The following is a 19,295-nucleotide window of genomic DNA, read 5'->3' as shown; positions in this document are numbered from 1 at the left end:
ACACACTCTCAGTGGCCCTTTTGTTTTGCCTGCGGCAGATCAAGGAAAGCCAAGCACTGCTTTCTCTATACCTGAACCAAGCAAGCTCTGCTTAAAATAATTTGTAATGGACGATGCTTTTTATTTTTAACTCTCAGCAAGGGAATCAGTATATAATACTCTATACATAGCTCATAAACCTGTTTACCAATGTATCACTGATTGATGGGGATGGAAGAAAACCCACACCAAAAAGGCGAACCACATGCCCTGTTAGGGGCTCCTGAATTTTCTTTCTTTCTTTTTAAAATTTTTATTGGAGTACAGTTGCTTTACAATGTTGTGTTAGCTTCTACTGCACAGCAAAATGAATCAGCCTTACATATACGTATATCCCCTCCCACTTAGGACACCACAGTGCATTAAGTAGAGTTCCCTGTGCTATACAGTATGGTCCCATCAGTTGTCTATTTTATACATAGTATCAATAGTGTATATGTGTCTCCTGCATTTAAGATTTACGGGGGAGAACCACACAGTTTGACTCCAGTTTACTACCTGGCTACAACCATGTTTTATAAGCATTACGAAGAAGAAACAGCTACAGCTTTCATTAATTTGAGCCCATAAGAAAGCACAGGAAATATCTGAATCAGATTTTTGAGGGGCAGATTTCTATTGGTTTAGAAATCTAGAATCCGCATTGAAACCTGGATATAAAAAACAGGGGGAACAATTCAAACTGTAGATAGCTCTTGTGCTTCTAATTGGATGTGGTGAGAAGGGAAAAATCAGGCACACTCTTTGTCCAAAATCTGCTTTCTTTTACTAAAACCAGCAGCGCGTGATGAAAACTAACGAAGGATCTGAGCTGGGAAACCACATCTTGGCTAACTCCTTTTGGAAGAAAGGGGTGTGTTGTCGAAGGTCAGAGGGCTGCCCTGATGTCAGGTGTTAACATTTCTTACCCTGCCGGATTCTACTGCCTTGGAAACATGTCTGCTTCCCAGATAGCAGAGCATGCCTGGATGGCGGTAGGGTTTGTGTAACTTCTCCAGGAAACCCCTCCAGGGAACAAGGCAGACCGGCAGATAACAACAGGTCATTCAAAGCCCTCTAGGAATCAGGCAGCGTCTAATTCCAAACACTCCTGTGCTAAGCCCTGTGCAAAGAGACACATCAGTCTATTCTTCGCGCTTCATCTTTTGTGACAAGCGCTTCTACGGTGCTTACATGTGCCTGCCTCTGTACTAAGTGCTTTACCAACTACCTACTAACTAACTACTAACTAAGTGACTCCTCATCACAAGATGCTGTTATTTCTATTTTACAGAGAGGTCAATGGCAGCATGGAGAGATTAAGTAACTTTCCCAAAGTGCGTAAAGGATTCAGGATTCTGTGCTTATCGCAAAGCTGCCAGAGCCCCTCTTGCTAAACTCCAGTGCTTCTCATTTTAGGTTCTGCTGGTACCAGAGAGGGACAAGACTGTAGGTAATGCATTAGACTTTGTAGTCTCTCTCCTGGACAGGAAATAATCTCTGTGAGGTTGCCTATTTGTACCATAGTTGGATAATTACTTAAGTTCCATCTGCTTGATAATTTGAAACTTACTTCTCAAATTCATATCAACATTAATCCATCAACAAGTTTATTGAGTATCTGCTAGGTGCTCTGATGATGAGAATTCTAATAGCTACCATTTATTGAACAGGCATTAGAGGGTGATTTACATAGTCTCTATATGAGGTAGGGATACTATTATTATCTCCATTTTACAAAGCAAATAGTGCTTTGCATTTCGGATCAGAGAGGTCAGGGTACCTTGCCCGAGGTTACACTGCTAGGAGCTATCGAAGCTAGGATTGGGATCCATACAGTCTGACAAAAGAGTCTCTACTTTCAATGAGTACTCTGCAGTGGAGCAGAAATTCTGTACAGAGAATGAAGACTGAAAAAGGCTGGGAGGGAGGACGGTGGAGTGTCTGAAACCTTTATCCAGTTGGCGTGGGGAGTCAGTGAAGGTTGGGGACTCAGGAGGAACCTGGCCAGAGCTTCAAGGAGAGAACTTTAGGTAGTAGATGTGGAAATAGTTTAAAGAAGTAGAGAATGGAAGCAGAGAGACAGTAGGAAAGCATAAATTGCTAAGGGCATAAAACAAAGGAGGGGAGAGGGGAAAGAAAGTCAAGGATAGGGCTGGGAGCTTGCACAGGAAGAACGAACAGAAGGGAGCGAATGGGCAGTTTTACCTTATTTTTTAGATCAAGCCTCTGTACTTGAAAGGCCTTCTCTAAAATATGAGAGCAGGGAGGGAGTTTGTAGCAACTGTTTGAGTCTTGAGGTCCACATAACTCTAGTGCATTTTCGAGTTAGGTGGTGCAATCTGCTTAGTGCGGAATGAATGGTCAGGAATGTCCTCTGTGGGGTGGGAAGAGAACGGTGTGTTCCTAGGGTATCTGAGACTCGCAGCAGCTCCTTGTTATCACGCCTCTCCTCCTCTAGGCGCCAAAATTATTTGAATAATTATCTTGCGATAATCATCATTTTCTTGTTTTTCTCTAGTTTTAAAAGCATTAACAACTCAAAAGGAATACACTGTAATTTAAAAGATATATCCAAATTCAGTAAAAGATTACATATATGAACTGAATTTTATGCTTACCACACAAAAAGATTACACCTCGCAGTCTGCACTCTGTTTCACTGTTTTAAATTTTAAACACAAATACAGACCCCAAATGGTCAACATAAAATGACAGAACGGAAGTAACTCAAGTTCTGTTTCTTTATCATTAACATCACCGAGCTATCATTGTTTATTCTGAATATACTGTTTAAAAGCAGGAAGGTGACGTTCTCAGAGGTTGGAGACACAAACTGCATCTGGAGTGAGTGCAGAAAGTTCCGAACCGTTAGCAACTTACTCTTGAAAACGTGTCCCGAGTCCACCTGTGCCAGGGGCTGACGGAATAACTGGGCGTTCTTGGAATTAACTTACATGTACAATACATGCACAATGAAAGGATAAGTAATAATGTGCTAATTTGAAGCTTTCATAGCAATTATTTTGATACTCAACAGTAATCTCAGCCGTTGTTTAGAATTTATTCCAACAAAAGATTTTTCTCTGGGAGGAGTGTCTCATTGTTGACACTGTTTAGATTGCAGGCACATGGTGATGATGAAAAGCAGACCAACTTTTAGTTGGTTTTATTACTATTTCAGAATTCTCTAAGACAGCGCTCCCCCCGAGCCCCGCCAGCTGCCCGCAACGTGCACATGGTCAGAGTCCAGCTGTGAAATTGCGGGGGCGGAGGGGGGAGGGCAGAGCTGGGGGGAGGGGAGGGTTCCTGAAGCATCTCACCTCTGCTTTATGTACTGTGCTTCTAAATAAGATTTTCTTACATATGGGGTTCCCTGCCAAAAAATTTGTAAACCTCTGTGGGAAAACACTCAGGTGGAGACATGGGACGAGTGCTGGCATTTTACGAGTTGTGCTCAGGAGAGAGGCCAGACCCAAGAAACCCGGTGGGACCATTTGTGAGGATGCTGAGGAACAAGAGAAGAATTCCTTGAGGGACGATTACATTTAGGGGGCAGTGGGGAGGAGGAAGGGCTAGAGAAACACAAATAGGAGAAGAAAAAAGTCAGAAGGAAGTAGAAAATACAGAGGAGCATGGGCTTTGCGGAAGCCAAGGCAGGGAAGAGTTTTAAGAAAGGAAAGACCAACGCAGTGAGGGCTGCGAAGAGATGGAGGAAGCTGCAGAGAACAAAGGCTGTAGGATCTGATCCTTAGGAGATGACCGGTGACTTTCAAAACGCACAGAAATTACATTTCAGCAACTAAATTCCTCAGTGGAGGAATTCACTCTAAATACTAAATACTCCGTGGTAACTTCATACTTTGGAATACCATGCAACAATCAAAGATGATACTGGTATGGACATGGAAAGAACTCCAAGGCATACAGCTGAGTGAACAAGTGAGTTCAGATTGACATGTAAGTATATAATTTATGTTAAAACAAACAAACAAACAAACAAACAAATCTACACTAAATAGCATGTTTCCCATGGGTACACATGTATGGAAATGCTCTGACAGTAGTCTGAAAAGAAACAAGGAACTGCTAACAGAGCAAAGCTATGCACAGTATGGGAGTTGGGAATGATGCTCAAAGAACTGGGGGGTTATCTGTAATGTTTTACTTTGTTTCAGAAAAATACATTCCTATCATTACTTGTGGAATTAAAAATGGTTTAAAAAGAAAGAAATTGCCTTGTAAGAGGTTAGAAGGAGTGTGAGTGAAGTGTGGAATTGAAGGAGAGAAGAAAACTACGATTGGACTTTAAGAAGGAGGCAGATTTTAGGGATTTTTTTTTTTACCGAGGAGATGGAAGCATACTTTTTAGGCTTAGAAAGGTCATGCTGGGCGGAAAAAAAAGTCAGATTTTGAAAATGCAAGCCAAAGGAGTATAATTGACACAGCAAGGTCGGAGTCGGGGTGGGGGTGGGGTGGTGGCGGGCGGTGGGGAGGTGGAGGGACTGGAATAGGACACGAGCGGAGATGCTAGTGTTGAAGACAGGAAGGGTCCTTCCTACCCTCACCCATCACCAGCCCCCCGCCCCTGCCACCCCACCGGAAAGGATGCGGAAAAGGTCTGTAAAGATTACAGAGATCTTAATTTGTAAGACAAGCACAGTTGTCTTTAATTCCTCAAAAAAAAAAAAAGATAACACAGAGAAATAGTAATGCAGAGAGGGGAGAAGTAGAGCGCCCTCTGGTGAGAGAGTGAGAAGAGGGAAGTGGCAGGCAGGGCTCTGTGTTCTCAGATGGAGGCGGAGGTCTTGCACACGCATGTGGGCCAGGGCTGGGGTAGGGATCCCACTGGGGGCGATGCCAGTGGTTGCCTGGCTGTGGAGCAGACACACTGAGCCCAGAAGCCCAGAAAGCTCACAAGCTTTCCCAGAAATGCTTAATAAATCTGGAACAGGACTAAGACACCAGAAAGTCTGGGGATGGGTGAGATGGGGACAGTGGAAGGACAGGGTATGAGAGAAAGAGGAACAGTGTCTAACCAGCTGGAGTGGCTGTGATCAGGTGGTTAAAATGTGCCACATAAAAATGATGGTTTGCTGATGTCTTTTCTAAACAACTTGGAAGAAGTCCTGTGAAAAGTCTAGAACAGATTCCTTATTTCCTGCACCAAAATCTTTTGATTGGTTTTCTATCTACAATGTCTATTGTCTCTAAAAAAACCCCCAAACTTAACTCTTACTTTCCTTTGTTCTGTGTAACTGTTTCCGGAGGTTCAAAAATCCCCTCTCCCCTGCAATTTGCATGCCTGCTGAAACGGGACCAATTCAAACATCATTTTCTAATTTTGAAGGCAAATTTATGGAGAGGAGGCAAAATAAAATAAATTAGAAAACGAAAAGACACATTCTCTAATTATTCAACTAATTTCTGAACGTTTTGAATGTAAGCTTTGTTACTTTAAAAACTACTTGTGTGCTTTTAGCCCTGTCAGAAAAGCATGGCTAAATCGTCAAATAATGAAGAAACACATAAACAAGAGCTGTTTCTTACCGAAATATATCACGATGGTTTTTGATGTTCCAATCATATTCTCCTTTACTGACAAGTTCGAAGAATTCAGTTCTCCTCCTGCACAAAATCAAATGAAAAAAGAAAAAAAAAACCACCCTGGAATGAAATTTCTCAGTCTGTGCGGTGACATAAACACATTTATGGGAAAATATAAGACCACCTCAACCAAGTAACTTAATATTTGAAATCATGAGGCTAAAGTGCTATCAAAATAAATCAGTTAAAAAAAAATGTTGAGGCTTCAAGAAAAAGCCACAATCATTTCTGAATGTATTTACAACGGAGGAGATTATCGAGCCATAAAACAGAAAACAATGTGGTCCCGCATTTGGGATTACTTGATGTGAAGCCCTGTGACTCTTACTGAAAGTCAGAGAAGGGAGGCAAGGACACATAAAAAGTGGGAACAGTTCTAGAATGTTCTTTTATCATTCAACTTAGAACTGACCTGTATGATGATCCAAGATAAGATAAACTCCCTGGTAGTAAATTCAGGACAAATACTTTTGTAGAAGTTAGAAGATAACTATTTCACCATCTCAGTGCTTAAACACATAGGCTATGGAGTCAGAAATAACTATGTTTAGATAATGGTTCAGTCACTTCCTTGCTGTGCAACTTCAGAAAGTCACTTAAACCCTCTGAGCCTCAATTTCCTAAGCTCTAACTTGGGGGTCCTATTTGCTGACTCAGAGTTATTGTGAGGATTAAATGAGACGACATGCAATGCCTTTAGCATGTGTCTACACATTTTAAGTGCTGGATACACACGCCATGTGGAAACACATTTGGAGATGTATAGATATGGAAAAGGCAAGAAGGGAATCTTCTCAAGTTGTGAATATAGGGTGACATTCCTATTTTCAAAATCTTTCTTTAGCCTAGTTATATGATTTTCATATTTATAGTGAGAAAGGAAAAAAAAAAAGACATCACCATTTTGATTCTTTAAGAATCATTTCCCAAGGTTTCACTCTCTTGGCACTTCCTAATGAGAGACCATTTAAAGGATTCTGGCACGCTGTTTCCCAAAGTGCATCCCACAAAATGCCAGTCTTAGGAGGTGCTGCATGAAAAGGAGTGCTCTGGCCGAGTGGGTTTGAGAAATGCTGCCTGTGATATACCTCTCTAGAGACTCACCACCGCATTAGCCTTTTGAAGGCTCTGCGAAATACTGAGAAAAGCCTACTCACCCTGACTTAACCATAGAATCCCATAGCACTGACGTTTTAAGGAATACACTTTACAAAATAGTACCATGTCATTTATGGTGGAAATCAGAGTAGGATCTTAAACACTTATGCTGACCCACTGTAATCTGGGGGGACAAAGGACAAGATGCTGAGTGCTATTGGCTTCCCTGTTTCTTGTCTGGAGTCCCCATCACCAGCTGACCAACAGTATGGACTTCTTGCCACCTGGTCGGATGGACAACTCAATTCACCTGAAAGGGGGCAGGTCAGGAAGACAAACAGGTGACTCATTTCCTTATTTGAGACACAAAGGCAGGTCCTGGATTTGCTTCTTCAAGTGGGTACAGGTCAAGGCCACACCACGGATGGGATAATCTCCCCAACAACATCACTGCACTCAGCAGGGATGGCCCTGCACAGTCACATGGAAGGGCCCGGCAGCACCCCTCCCCTTCGGGTGTGCAGGTGTGGGCATATCTTTTCTTCGTATACCTTTACCACCTTTTTCACTTGCCCACTCCCTTCTTTTTGACCATGGTCATGCCTTTTTCACATCACCACCACTGACTGTGAACTGCAATAGAAAGAGGTGGCGGAATGGAAAGAGCCCAGGTCTGGACTCACACAGACCTGGGCTTGATGCTGACTGTCACTCACTAGCTGTATGGTCCTGGGCAAGTGGTTCCACATTGCTGAGCCTCAGTTTCCAGCTTTGCGGTAAGAATTTGCAATGAGGTGCATCAAGTGTTTGGTACTGGTAGATACTCAATACCTGATAGCCATGGTTGATGTGTAAATAATATTAACAGTATTACTGCCAACAGTGATACACACTGGACTAATTGGACTTTATGGAGATTGAAGAGGTCATCTACTTCTTCCTTCTCCCTGAATGGAAATTCTTCTTCTTTTGAATAATTGTGGAGCAGAAAGTTTGGTACAACAGATATTTATTGAACACCTACTCTGTGCCAACTCTTTACTAGGCTTTATGGACACAAGACAATTTGTAAACATCTCTGTTTACTAGGGGTGATCAACAAATACAGGTAATCCCCCTTCAAAGGTGATGCTAATGATAATACTAATGATACTGGGACTAGAGTGAGGTTAGAGAGATACTTGCCTTGGGTACAAAATTCAAGTGGGTGCCCCAGACTCAGTAATCAAGACAAATAATATCTTAACGCAATGTTTTAAAAAATCAGCATAAATACAAAAAAACCCCATGATGAATAAAATATCAAAATTTTAAATAAAGACAGGATCTGACACTGCACTCTTCGTGACCCACCTCACTTGCCTCCCCCTACTCCTCGCCCTGAGGAGGCTAATGTTTATAGGGCCCTTACTATGTTCCAGGCAGACTTTCTGGGTTCTGTCACTTATTAACCACATGACTGACCTTGGGTAGGTTATTGAACTTTGCTGGGCTTCAGTTTTCTTGTCAGAGAAGAGTAATAGCAATAGGACCTATCTTGTTAGGGTTGGTGGGAGGATTCAATGAGATGATTTATGTAACACACTTAGCAGAGTGCCTGGCACACAGTAGGTGCTCAGTAAGGATTAGCTACTGTTATTAAGCTCAGAAGGGTTGAGTGAACTGGCCCCAGGTGGTGAGTGGCAGAGCTGGGATACGAACACAAGCTGTTGGAATAATGGCTGCCCCAAGCAGCTAAGATGTGCTCAGCGCGTCCTGGGAGCACAGAGGAAGGCACTTGGCTTAGATAGGAGAGTCATGGAAGATCATGGAAGGCCTTCTGAAAGAGCTTGTCAGTCATCATCTCTGTCATCATAAGCACCTGGGTGTCTTTTCAATCCTATGAGTTATTCTAAGAAATCACTAGAAGGCAAGCTCCATGAGGACAATGGCCTGGCCCATTTTTGTTCACCCCTGAATCCCCAGTGCCTACAACAGTGCCTGACATCTACCAGGAGCTCAATAAATATTTGTTGAGTTGATGAATGAATGAAGAAGATGATCTCAGAAACTATTCATTTAAAAAAAACCTCTTTAGACACTGGTTCCACCTAGATTCCAATTGTTCTATGGTCTTCACAGCTGTCATTTGGAGAGATTGAGATAAGAAAACAACCTAAAACCTATCCAAGAAAAGCCCTGTCTTGAAGACTAGATTCTAACTTGATCCAGGTGGACAACATAACAAGTTGTGGGAAATGTAAGAACACCGTTCCCAACCAATGTCTGACCCTTCCTCCATAACTATTGGAATACCTGCTGAGAGTATGTTCAATATATGAGACACAGCATTTTTGATGTAAAGTGGAAGCATATTACCTAGGCGTCTAACTCAATATAGAAGTTTGTTTGTTTTAATTGCAAATCTATGACATGCCAGCCAAATAGCACCAGAAGAATAAATCTCCACGATTATGAAAATTTTAATACCTAGAGCTGCTGGTGCGTAAGTCTTAAATTAACTGAACCCTGAATCAGTCATAGGCGTCACATCACATTATAACAAAGCCAGGGTCTACTGCATCAGGACAAAAGGGAATATCCACTATCCCTAGGGGGTGGTAGGTAGAAGAGGGGCAGAAGGAATCTTTTCATAGAGCACAGAAAAATGTAGCATACTAATTTTATTTTTCTCCACTGACAAAAGTGTGGCTATTTCTTGATAGGTTCTATTTATTCTGGCGTCCCAAGGTTTGGATCCCTCTTTGCCTCTCCGTCTCTGTCTGTCTGTCTCTATGTGTGTTTGTGTACATAAATCACACACACACACTTATATATATGTAAAATTGCTGGGTCATAGAATGATTTCTATGTTTAATTTGAGTTTTCATTATAAATACAGATTGTTAGGGGTATACGGAACCTTTGAAAAAAATCTGCTGTAATTCTCTCATTTATAGGTGAGGAAACTCAAGGTGAAGGAAGGTGAAGTGATTTGACCAGGGTCCCAGGGTAGTTATGGGCAGATCTAGGTAGATTCCAGGTCCCGAGCTTCCCAGTTCTGGCCCTCTGAGATAATCTTTATAAATTGTGTGTTGCATGAATGGGGGCAAAATAGCCTTGCATGCTGTGAGACTCTGGACATAGGTATAATGGCATCACAGGCTGCTGTACTAAGGAAGTACCCAGTACCGAGTACCACGGTGGGCACCAGACAGTGGTCTTTCCATCAACAATGAGATGCTCCAAAGGGCTGCAGATGGCCCAGACCAGATTGGTGGTCTGCAGCTCTAGGTGGTGTATTTCTGACCCCCTCCTTAGAGATAACCGTGAAATTCACTGTGCTTTTGAGAAATTGGCCCACACAGCTGCTCCTTTTAACATCTGTATGTGTACGTGTATATAGATCATAGAGTCAAAATCAGCATGTGTGAAACTGTTAGAAATAGGAGTGCTTTTAAAAACATGGGGCTGCTAAAACGAACATTTGAAAATCCACAAAATTATATAACACTCCCTGTATCCAGACTCCTCTGTCATGAGGAAATATATCATTAACTTTTCAAGCAGATCACTGGGAACCTTGGTTTTCAAGGACAATGGCAAACACCTCAGCTAGTGGAAAGCAACTTACTGGAAAATCTCATTTATAATCATATATGTTTTTATTAGGCTTTTATCCTGCTCTCCTGACATATGTTTCACTCCGGAAAATAGCAATCTTTAAAAAAGCATCATTTGAACAGCACTGCTAAAATTACCTTCAAAAATAATTTTAAAGATTGGTTACCCGTCACCCACCGCTACATTGAAAATTTTTCTGGTTTGTAATTCATCTACAAGGCACCTTTTATTTGTAAATTGAGAAATTACCAATCCTGTGTATATTTTAATCAGGAATATTTTTTGTAAATTTATATAACTCTACATGTATATATGGACACATAATCTTTATCTATTTATCTAACTGTTCTGAATCTACTAAAATTCTATGAATGTTAGGAAGGTTTTACTGCTGAGGTGGAAAATCATCATTGTGACTCTCCTGCAATTTCAACTCCAGAATTGTCAGACGTGTGGAAGGAGAGTATAGGGGACGGGGTGGAATGGGTATAGGGGAGGAGAATTTTGTTCTTTCAGCTCATTCAACAGGCAGACCATACATCTGCAACTGATTGCTAAATGCAGATTCTGGAGACACTTCTGGACTTTGGGCATAAAAGCATCAGAGAGGAATAATAAATTAGTAGGCAGATGTTAATTCCAGTAATTATGACTAAAGGAAAAAAAGTCATATATTTAATTTTGAAAGTGAATTGTCTCCCTGTGTTAGACTAGCACTGATAACACATGACCAGCTAAGAACCTGAAAGAAATTACCTGTTAGGTGCTGTGCTGTTGGTGACAGCACTAATAAAACTGGCAAATGCAGGAAATGGAAAGACGAGAATGACTCTCAATATTGAAAATGACAGAAAATTAGACAATACAAGGCCCTAACCATTAGTTCAGTTGATTCATAATCTCCAGGACAAGAAGTGGTCCAAGGGGTTGCTGGATGGAGCATGCCCTAGTTGCCCCTGCATTTACTTGGCCCGTAGCACTCCTCACGATGTGGTATTACTGTTTTTCTCACTTTTACACTGGGTTCTCAGTCCCTGAAGGTAAGAATTATGTCTTCTCTGCCTGTGATCCCCAGCAACTAGCACAGTACCTGGCATAAAGAAGGCATCAGTAAGTGCTAGTGGATACATTTCTCATGTTTTATTCAGTTGCAATATCACGTGGATGGGGATATGAGGATGAATAGATATAAAATGCTTTGATGTGCATCAAAAAGTACCAAAATATTTCTTCCATTAACCTGTCACTGTGTCTGTTGTTCTAACATTAGAGTAATTTCCGTGGGTTAATTCATCAGCTCTGTTAAAATATAAGAATGTTTGGGAAAGAACAATGGGTTAAGCCCTATAAGTCATTACACCTTACTATGCATTAATTTATCCTCTTCCTTTCCAATATGGGGCTAGTTGAGTGTAGGCTACTGTAGAGGTTGAAAACTCTGAGCATAGTGGACTCTTAATAAACATTTGTATAATGATGAATGAATGAATATTCCTGTCTACATGGCAGTAGAAACATTTGTTGAGTTCCTATTGTATTTCATAAAATAAATTATTTTAGATATTAGTCTAATTTTTAGAAGGATGGTCAAACCATAACTCGTAACAATCTAAGACAATTTAGTACATTTTGTTGTCATAATCAGATGCTTTTGAGAAATACTACTTATTGCATCCCTTTGGAAAGACAAAGACAAAGAAACCATTAGACTGGGCATTTTCTGTAATGGCTGATGAATGCTTGCAGAGCACAAAGGGAAGTGAAAATTTTTCAATTTGAAGATTAGTCTGATTAATTTAGAAAGCCAACCAGAAAAGCATTAAGCGCCCAAATGGGTTTATAAAATCCGAATTCTTGGATAATTCTTGGTTTAAATAGTGATCTGAGGCAATGTGGCATGGAGACATGTCACAGGCAACTTGATGACTTTGGGTAAAGTATGTGCCCTCTCTAAGCCCAGGTATCCTTAATCTAGAAGATGGGGATAACAATATCTACCTTGCAGGCTGATATGAGAATTCCACATCAAAGAGTTAATATTTTGAGAATTTATTATGTCAGGCAGTGTGTCAGGTTTGGGGGCTCCAAGAGTGAGCTAAAGAGGAAGATGTCTGTGTTCATGGAGCTCCCATTCTAGTGGTGATACAGGGAGATACTGTAATGCCTGGAACAATGCTGGGCACGGAGCAGGCACCTGGTAAATGAGGGATATAGTATTCTGTGGTCACAACCTGCTGGGGATGAATGCTAAACAGTTACTGCTACCTGAGAGCAACAGCTTCCACGACTGTATTAAAGCTAAAGAACTGCCAACTTCTGATGTCCCAGTATAGCTCAACGACAAACAAGGAGCCTCTACTTGCGGTCTCAGCCCCACAGGTAAGGCTCCTGAGCAACTCTCACCTGGAGCCTCCACCCCACCCACAGCCTGCTGGTGGCATCAGCAGTTTGTTCAGTTGCCACCGGCTTGATATCTAGTGGGTCTGGAGCTGGCATTACTGCTGCCATTGGTGCCCAAGTATTTCCAGGAGTGGCCTCGGTTTCCCCTTTGGTTCTCTTAAACTAACTGCAGAGAGAATGGCAGAGTAGTTACAAGCATTTTGAAGTCTAAATACTTGGTTCCAATCTCAGCTTTACCATTTAACATGGTGAGCAATTTACTGAATCTCTCCAAACCTCAGTTTCCTCATGTGTATGATTGGGTCAATAATAGTACCTGCTATGGGGTCAATAATAGTACCTGGTCAATAATAGTACCTGCTCTGACAGAACTGCTTTAAGTGTTAAATGGAATAATGTGTATATAAATCTCCCAAGTGAGCACTCAGGAAATTTTAGGCATTGTTTTTATTACTAATTGTGGAAGATGCAAGGTCATCTTTGTTGACTTCATGCAGACAGTCTAAGGCAACTGCGACATCTCTTTGAAGTTTTAACACTTGTAATTTTGGATCTCTCTCTCTCTGTCTGCCCCAACAAGTGCCATCTTTTATGGTCCAAATTTTATTAATTTTTCTGGCTGAATGATTCTTTTCTTTATAAGGTACTTTAAATTATCGGTGTTATCAAATTTAAATTATTTAGATTATCTAAATTTTAATTATCTTTCATATAGGTAATCTCCTTTGGCCACCACAAGGACTGTAGGAGATTGGTATGGGTGATGTACCTGTCCCCATGTTGCTGACAAGGAAACCAGGGCAAAGAGAGATTAAGTGAGTGACTCTCTCAAAGTTACATGGCTGGTTACCAATAGGGTATATCTAATTCCTGCTTGAGATGCTGAAATTACTATTTAATTATCAAAGCCATATTCACTGTGGGGACTCAGAAATAGGCACAGAAATCAATTTCAGAAAATCACTCAGCAGTAACTGGAAAATGCTTTCAATGAGTTGGAAAATCAGACTGAAGAATTAACCCCCAGACCTAGGTTGTGAAGCCTAGAAATTCACACTGAGGTTTTGTTTGATTTTCTGTTTTTTAAACTTGTGAATTCTGCTTTCACCCATCATTTGTAGTATAGAATCCTGAGCATACCCAAAGCCATTAGAAATTAAATTTACAAGGTTTTGTGGTTGTTTTTAAAGGAATTCCATAGTTCCAGGAATTTTACATTTTCCCCTTTTGGCTCATGGCAGGAGATCCTGCCCCCAGGAATGAGTCATAACCTCCCTGCAAAAGGACTGGATCTTCTCCCTGCCTGCTTTGACCCCTTCTAGAGTGACTTTCCCCTTCTTAGGGGAGGAAAGCAGTGAGTGTCCTTTTTGGTTGACCTCCGCTGTGTCAAGGCTTTTGATTTAAGCAGTCAGGGCAAAAGAACCAAGGATGATCCAAACTTCTAGAAAGGGTACAAGGCCGCCTCATAGTCCACCTTTCTTCGGCCACTGCTGCTCCAACCAGCACCACGGCTCCTGCCTCGGCTGCCCTGTGCCTTGCTTACCTTCTGCCCTGGCGCTGCTCTGAGCCCACGCATGGGATGGGGAATGGCTGCAGGAATCCCCAGCCCTTGGGCATGCACGTCCTGGAAGTGCATGGAAGTTTTAACTCCCATGGAACAGCCTCGGCTGATGGAGGCTGGAGGCTGGTGGGTAATTCTGAGGTGCAGCTTATACAAGACTTTTCAAACAGTCCCTGCGGGATCAAGCCCGACTGACCACAGTGCTGACCAACAAGGGAATGTGTCTTTACAAGAGCTTTCCTCCTTCCCCATTTCACTGTCCCAGTCCCCCACTCCTATTCCTGATGTTACCTCCAAAACTAGACTGACTATGTGCATGCAAGCCCTTGTCTCTGGCTCTGCTTTGGGAGAGAGGATGGGAACTCATCCTGGTTTTCATAATAAACCAATTCATGTACACCTGGGAAGGTCAATATTTCCATGTAATGCATCCCCAACTTAAATGACAACTACTTCTTAATTCTTCCATTAGAGAAGGAATACAGTGTTTGTGGAAAAGCCTCGAAACAGGAGGTGTGGGTTCCAGCTTAGCCACTAATTAGTTATGTGACCCAAACTACACTATTTAACCTTTTCAAGCTTAGTACCTGATCTACAAAATAAAGGAGATGAATTGGATTACATCATTTCTAACATCCCTTCCAATTCCACAACTGTATCTCTGTGAAATAAAAGCAACTGGGAGACAGTTTGTAGTAGCTGCTTTCCCCCTCATTAACCCTAGGAATTGTTTTGCCTAAAAATACGGCAATACTTTAATGCAACTTTAGACAGGCAAGTGAATCAGCCTCCTGAAGGTCTAGATTAGAGAATGAGCAGCTATTCAGAAACTCAAAAAAACAATAAGGCTGACAAAAAGAGAACAAGCCAGCTTCTCTGGAGTCAGCTAACATTAGCCGGGGCTGCAGCATTAAGATAAGAGCAGAGTAATGAGAAAACGAGTTGCAACCAACTTCCTTGACTGCATCCCAGCGGTCACTCAGTGATTCGTCACATCCCTAACAGGGCTTAATGAATGGACTCCTACTGTTGACATTTTTTTCTCCCTTAGAACTTATTTGGAAACTTGGCTTGGGAAAATGCTTCTACTTTGAGAAAAATAACACAAAACCCTGCAAGTGTCAGACACAGGAAATAAGAATATTAAAGGGATACAGGCTTCCATAAATAACCAATTCAGGAGCATCAATTCAGAAAAAGATGGAACAGCATGATAGTTAAGTCAAAATGAGGGCCACAAAACATGCAAAACAAATAGCCTATAAAACAAATGAGGTTGTAGATGCCACCATTTATAAGACATACAAGACATTTATAAGGTATAAGACATTCATAAGACAGATAACATAGGTACTATTATCTCCATTTTACACATGAAGACGAGAGGCTCAGAGAGGTAAATAATTTGATGACACACAGCTATGTAGTGGCAGAGCTAGGATTTTTACTTTTAAAATATATTTTAAAAATTAATTAAATTTATATTTATAAAAGTAATACATACAACAGTTAACAAATCAAACAGTACTAAAAAGCATATAATGAAATAAAGCAGTGTTTTTCATATTGCTGCCTTGTTGTCCTTTGACTGTATTTCTCAATGCTTTCATTTGATTTTTATTTTGGCCATCATGTTTTTAATTTGCAAGAGCTCTTTCTTCTTCTACAGTTTGCTCCTATTATTTTTTAAAGCATTCTGTTCTTATTTCATGGGGCAATATTTTAGCTCTCTAAGGATATTAACAACAGTTTTTGGTTTTTGTTTTCTTCCTCTCCCCGTTTTCTCTGAATTCCATTTATTTTCTGTTTGCTTCGGTCTCTGCGTTTCACATGCGAGACTTTCATAAAATGTCCTGTGATCCTTGCTATCTGCGTGTTAAGAGTATGGCATTAAAAGGCTAAGCAGAAGTTGTATGTGTGTGTCCCACACACACACACTGCATAGGACACATTTATACTAAAAATTATTCATTGTTTATCTGAAATTCAAATTTAACTGCACTTCTTGTACTTCCATTTGCTGAATCTGAGAAACCTGGATGTGTGGCTTATAGATTCTGGCCTCTGGGTGACTGGGCTGTGGGCTTGGGGTTTCAATCCAGAGACCTGTTCCATTTGACTTCATCCCTTCTTCTGAGCTCTGTGTCTCATTTCCACCTTGAACTTTTCTCAGTCCAGAGCGCTTTCTTTCATTTCTCCAAAGAATAAACCTCTGCCCTTCTCCAGGGATAGAGGAAAGGGAGTTATCTGGCTAGGATGGTGGAGGACTTGGTGGGCTCTGAGTGTTCTGAAAACTGACTTTTTAGTAATTTCCTTGTCTTAAGCTGTGAGCGTCACATTCACTTTTCATGGTACTTTTTGTCTCTAAGCCGCAAGCAAGGCTCTGCAAGACAAAGGGGCTTGCTTCTCAGAGTTGTCCTCCTATCTTCCACTCCACTCTGCCAGATCAGTTACATTCATCAGCTGGCCTTCCATTTTCCACAAATGGATTATCTCTTATCAGTTGTTTTGGGCCCTCTCTGGTTCTCTGATTTACTCCTTTTTGTTTTTGCTTTTAAATTTATTTGGTGCCATTTTAGTGGAGTTTCAGAAGGGAGAGGACATAGACACTTGGGCTCAATACACCAGGTTTAACTAGAATGCCAGAATGAGACTTAAATCCAGACCAATATAATTCCAAAGCCTTTTACTCCTTGCACTATACTGTGTCATAACCCATTCGCTAGAGACCAGCAATAAACACCTGTGGCATAGATTATCAGTTGTCTACTCAAATATCTCTCTTCCCTTTCTTTCTTAGTAATAGAACTCCTAGACTTTAGCAGGGCATATAATTACCCAAAATGAAGCCTTCCTTTCCTAACCTTCCTTCAACCTAGGGATGGCCAAGTGACTAAATTCTGACCAATGAAATGTAAGTGGAATTGTTATGTGAAGCTTCCAGAAAAATCTCTTAAAAGATAACTTGTATCACCTTTGGCCCCTTTCTTTTTTGTCCCTTCCTTCTGATAACTGGGATGTGGACATTTTGCCTGGAAAATGAGCAGCTATCTTGGACTCAGGTGGAAACCATGTGTTTGAAGGTGGCAGAACAGAAAGATAAAGTAGCCTGGGTCCCTGATGACTTAATGTAGCTACTCTGCCAACTGCAGATTGCTTATCTCTAGATTTCTTTTATGTGACAAAGAAGTAAGCTACTGTTATTTTGGGTTTCCTGTCCCTTACAATTGAATCTAATTCTAACTGATGCAATGCCAAGTACAATAAAATTCAAAGGGAGTGATATAGGCTTCCTGGAAAAGGTGGTAGAAGATAGTTCAGCCAGATAGGGAAGTGGAGGAACAGGATTCCATGTAGGAACGGTGAGATGATTGGGGAGCTAGGGCCACCACATAAGGTGTTTTCCCAGGGTAACATGCAGTTAACTAACAAAAAGGATTATTTTTTCTGAAAAACGAAAAACAAAGGGTAACATTAGACCTGTCTGGTTGGAGTACAAATCATGTTGGAGAGAAGTGGAAGACAAGGATGAAAAATAGTTGGGGGCAGATTATGGAGGGAGAACCTTGAAATGCGAACCAAGTTTAGAGGTTGCTTTGAAAGCAATGAAGCCACTGAAGGCTTTTAAGATGGGTGTTGGAGATGCAGGTCTAGAATGTGAGGTAGTGTTAGAGTGAAGAATTTCAGGGTCTTCTCTATGACTCTACAGAGGTAATATAGCACTGAGGCCAGGGGAGTGAATCTGAGTAGAGTAGAGAAAGAAGAACATGGGTTCAGGAACTCATACGTAGAAGCAAGGAGAAAAGAAACCTATAAGGGATCCAGAAAAGGAGAGAGGAAGGCAGATGGATGTTGGGGAAGAAAAGAGAGTAGAAATTGACAATGAGAAATCAGTAAACCTGTAGATGTCTCAAAGAAGCTAGAAAATATCAGAAACGAGTAAAGGACATCGAATTTGGGGACAAGGAAGTCTCTGGTGACCTCTGAAAGTACAATGCTGGTAGAATGTTAAGGTGGATGTTGGTCTCCAAAGTGTAAGTGGGTGTTAGGAAAATAAAGGTGCTCATGTGCTCCATTTATTTTAAAAGGTGGGCAGTAAAAGAAAGGTAAATTGAAAAGCAATTAAAGACCAAGGGGTCAAGTCAAAGAATTTTTTAAGGAAGGGAAGTTGTTTGGTCTTTAATATCAGAGAAAACTGTGCATATCAGTGAAGGAAGAGATAACCAGGCTGCCAAAAGAGGTGGTATCTGAGGGAGCGGGTCTCACAGGAAACGAGTGGGATGGAATCGCCAGCTCAGATGGGGGCCTGAGCTTTGGGAAAAGGAGGACGGCTCTTCTGAGAGAGAGAGCTAGAGGAGAGGCAAGGAACGAAGGCTTGGGTTTCTGGTCATCCTCTCAGCAACAAATCTTTTTCATTAGCATCATCAATGCCATTAGAGATCTAACTGGAAATCATAGTCTAAAATAGCAATCTTAGCCAGTCTCTAAAATAAAAATGGCCATCACTTAGTTTCAGCCAAGAATCCCAAAAAAGGCTCATGAAACAGAAGATATAAATCTTGTGATTGTAGCCCTGATTGTCTTGTTTTATAGGCACCACACTAATGAAGTTCTCTTAGATGAGGGGAAAACAACAACAACAACAAAAAGTTTAGGTCATTTACACATTGATATCAGTGCTAGAATAACAGGCAATCCCCAATATGGACCTGAAAATTAATTATAGCTTGAAACTTTAGGTATCCATTTGTCAAATAGATCAAATGCCAATACCTACTCAAAGTACAGCGTGAGGTCTGTTGCCAGTATTGACTGCTTCAAAAGCTGCATAAGGTCACTGTATTCCTTGGAGGACAAATTAGCAAAGATGTTGTGACCCTGGAACAAGAAAGTACAAAGTCACAAAAGACAACATTAAATCTGAGCTTGGTGACTACATGTTTTTCCTACTTTTTTTTTTTTTAAATGTCTAGAAACATGATAAAATCATTTTCTAAAAAGCTTAATG

The 19,295-nt window shown here is 41.1% G+C and overlaps 1 protein-coding gene across 1 annotated transcript in view; it reads right to left on the bottom strand.

Annotated features, from left to right (window-relative positions):
* Nucleotides 1-19,295, bottom strand: part of PDE11A (phosphodiesterase 11A) — a 423,005-nt gene that overhangs the window by 40,338 nt on the left and 363,372 nt on the right. Inside the window, exons 15-16 of the mRNA XM_082395677.1 lie at nt 19,065-19,165; nt 5,569-5,646 (exon numbers count right to left, since the gene is read on the bottom strand). Coding sequence (XP_082251803.1) covers nt 5,569-5,646; nt 19,065-19,165 — 179 coding nt within the window. The remainder of the gene's footprint in view (nt 1-5,568; nt 5,647-19,064; nt 19,166-19,295) is intronic.

This window comes from Balaenoptera borealis (assembly GCF_965194805.1).
Source record: "Balaenoptera borealis genome assembly, chromosome: 6".
NCBI lineage: Eukaryota > Metazoa > Chordata > Mammalia > Artiodactyla > Balaenopteridae > Balaenoptera > Balaenoptera borealis.
Note: the sequence above shows the minus strand (reverse complement) of the source record. Positions and strands in the feature narration are given on the sequence as shown.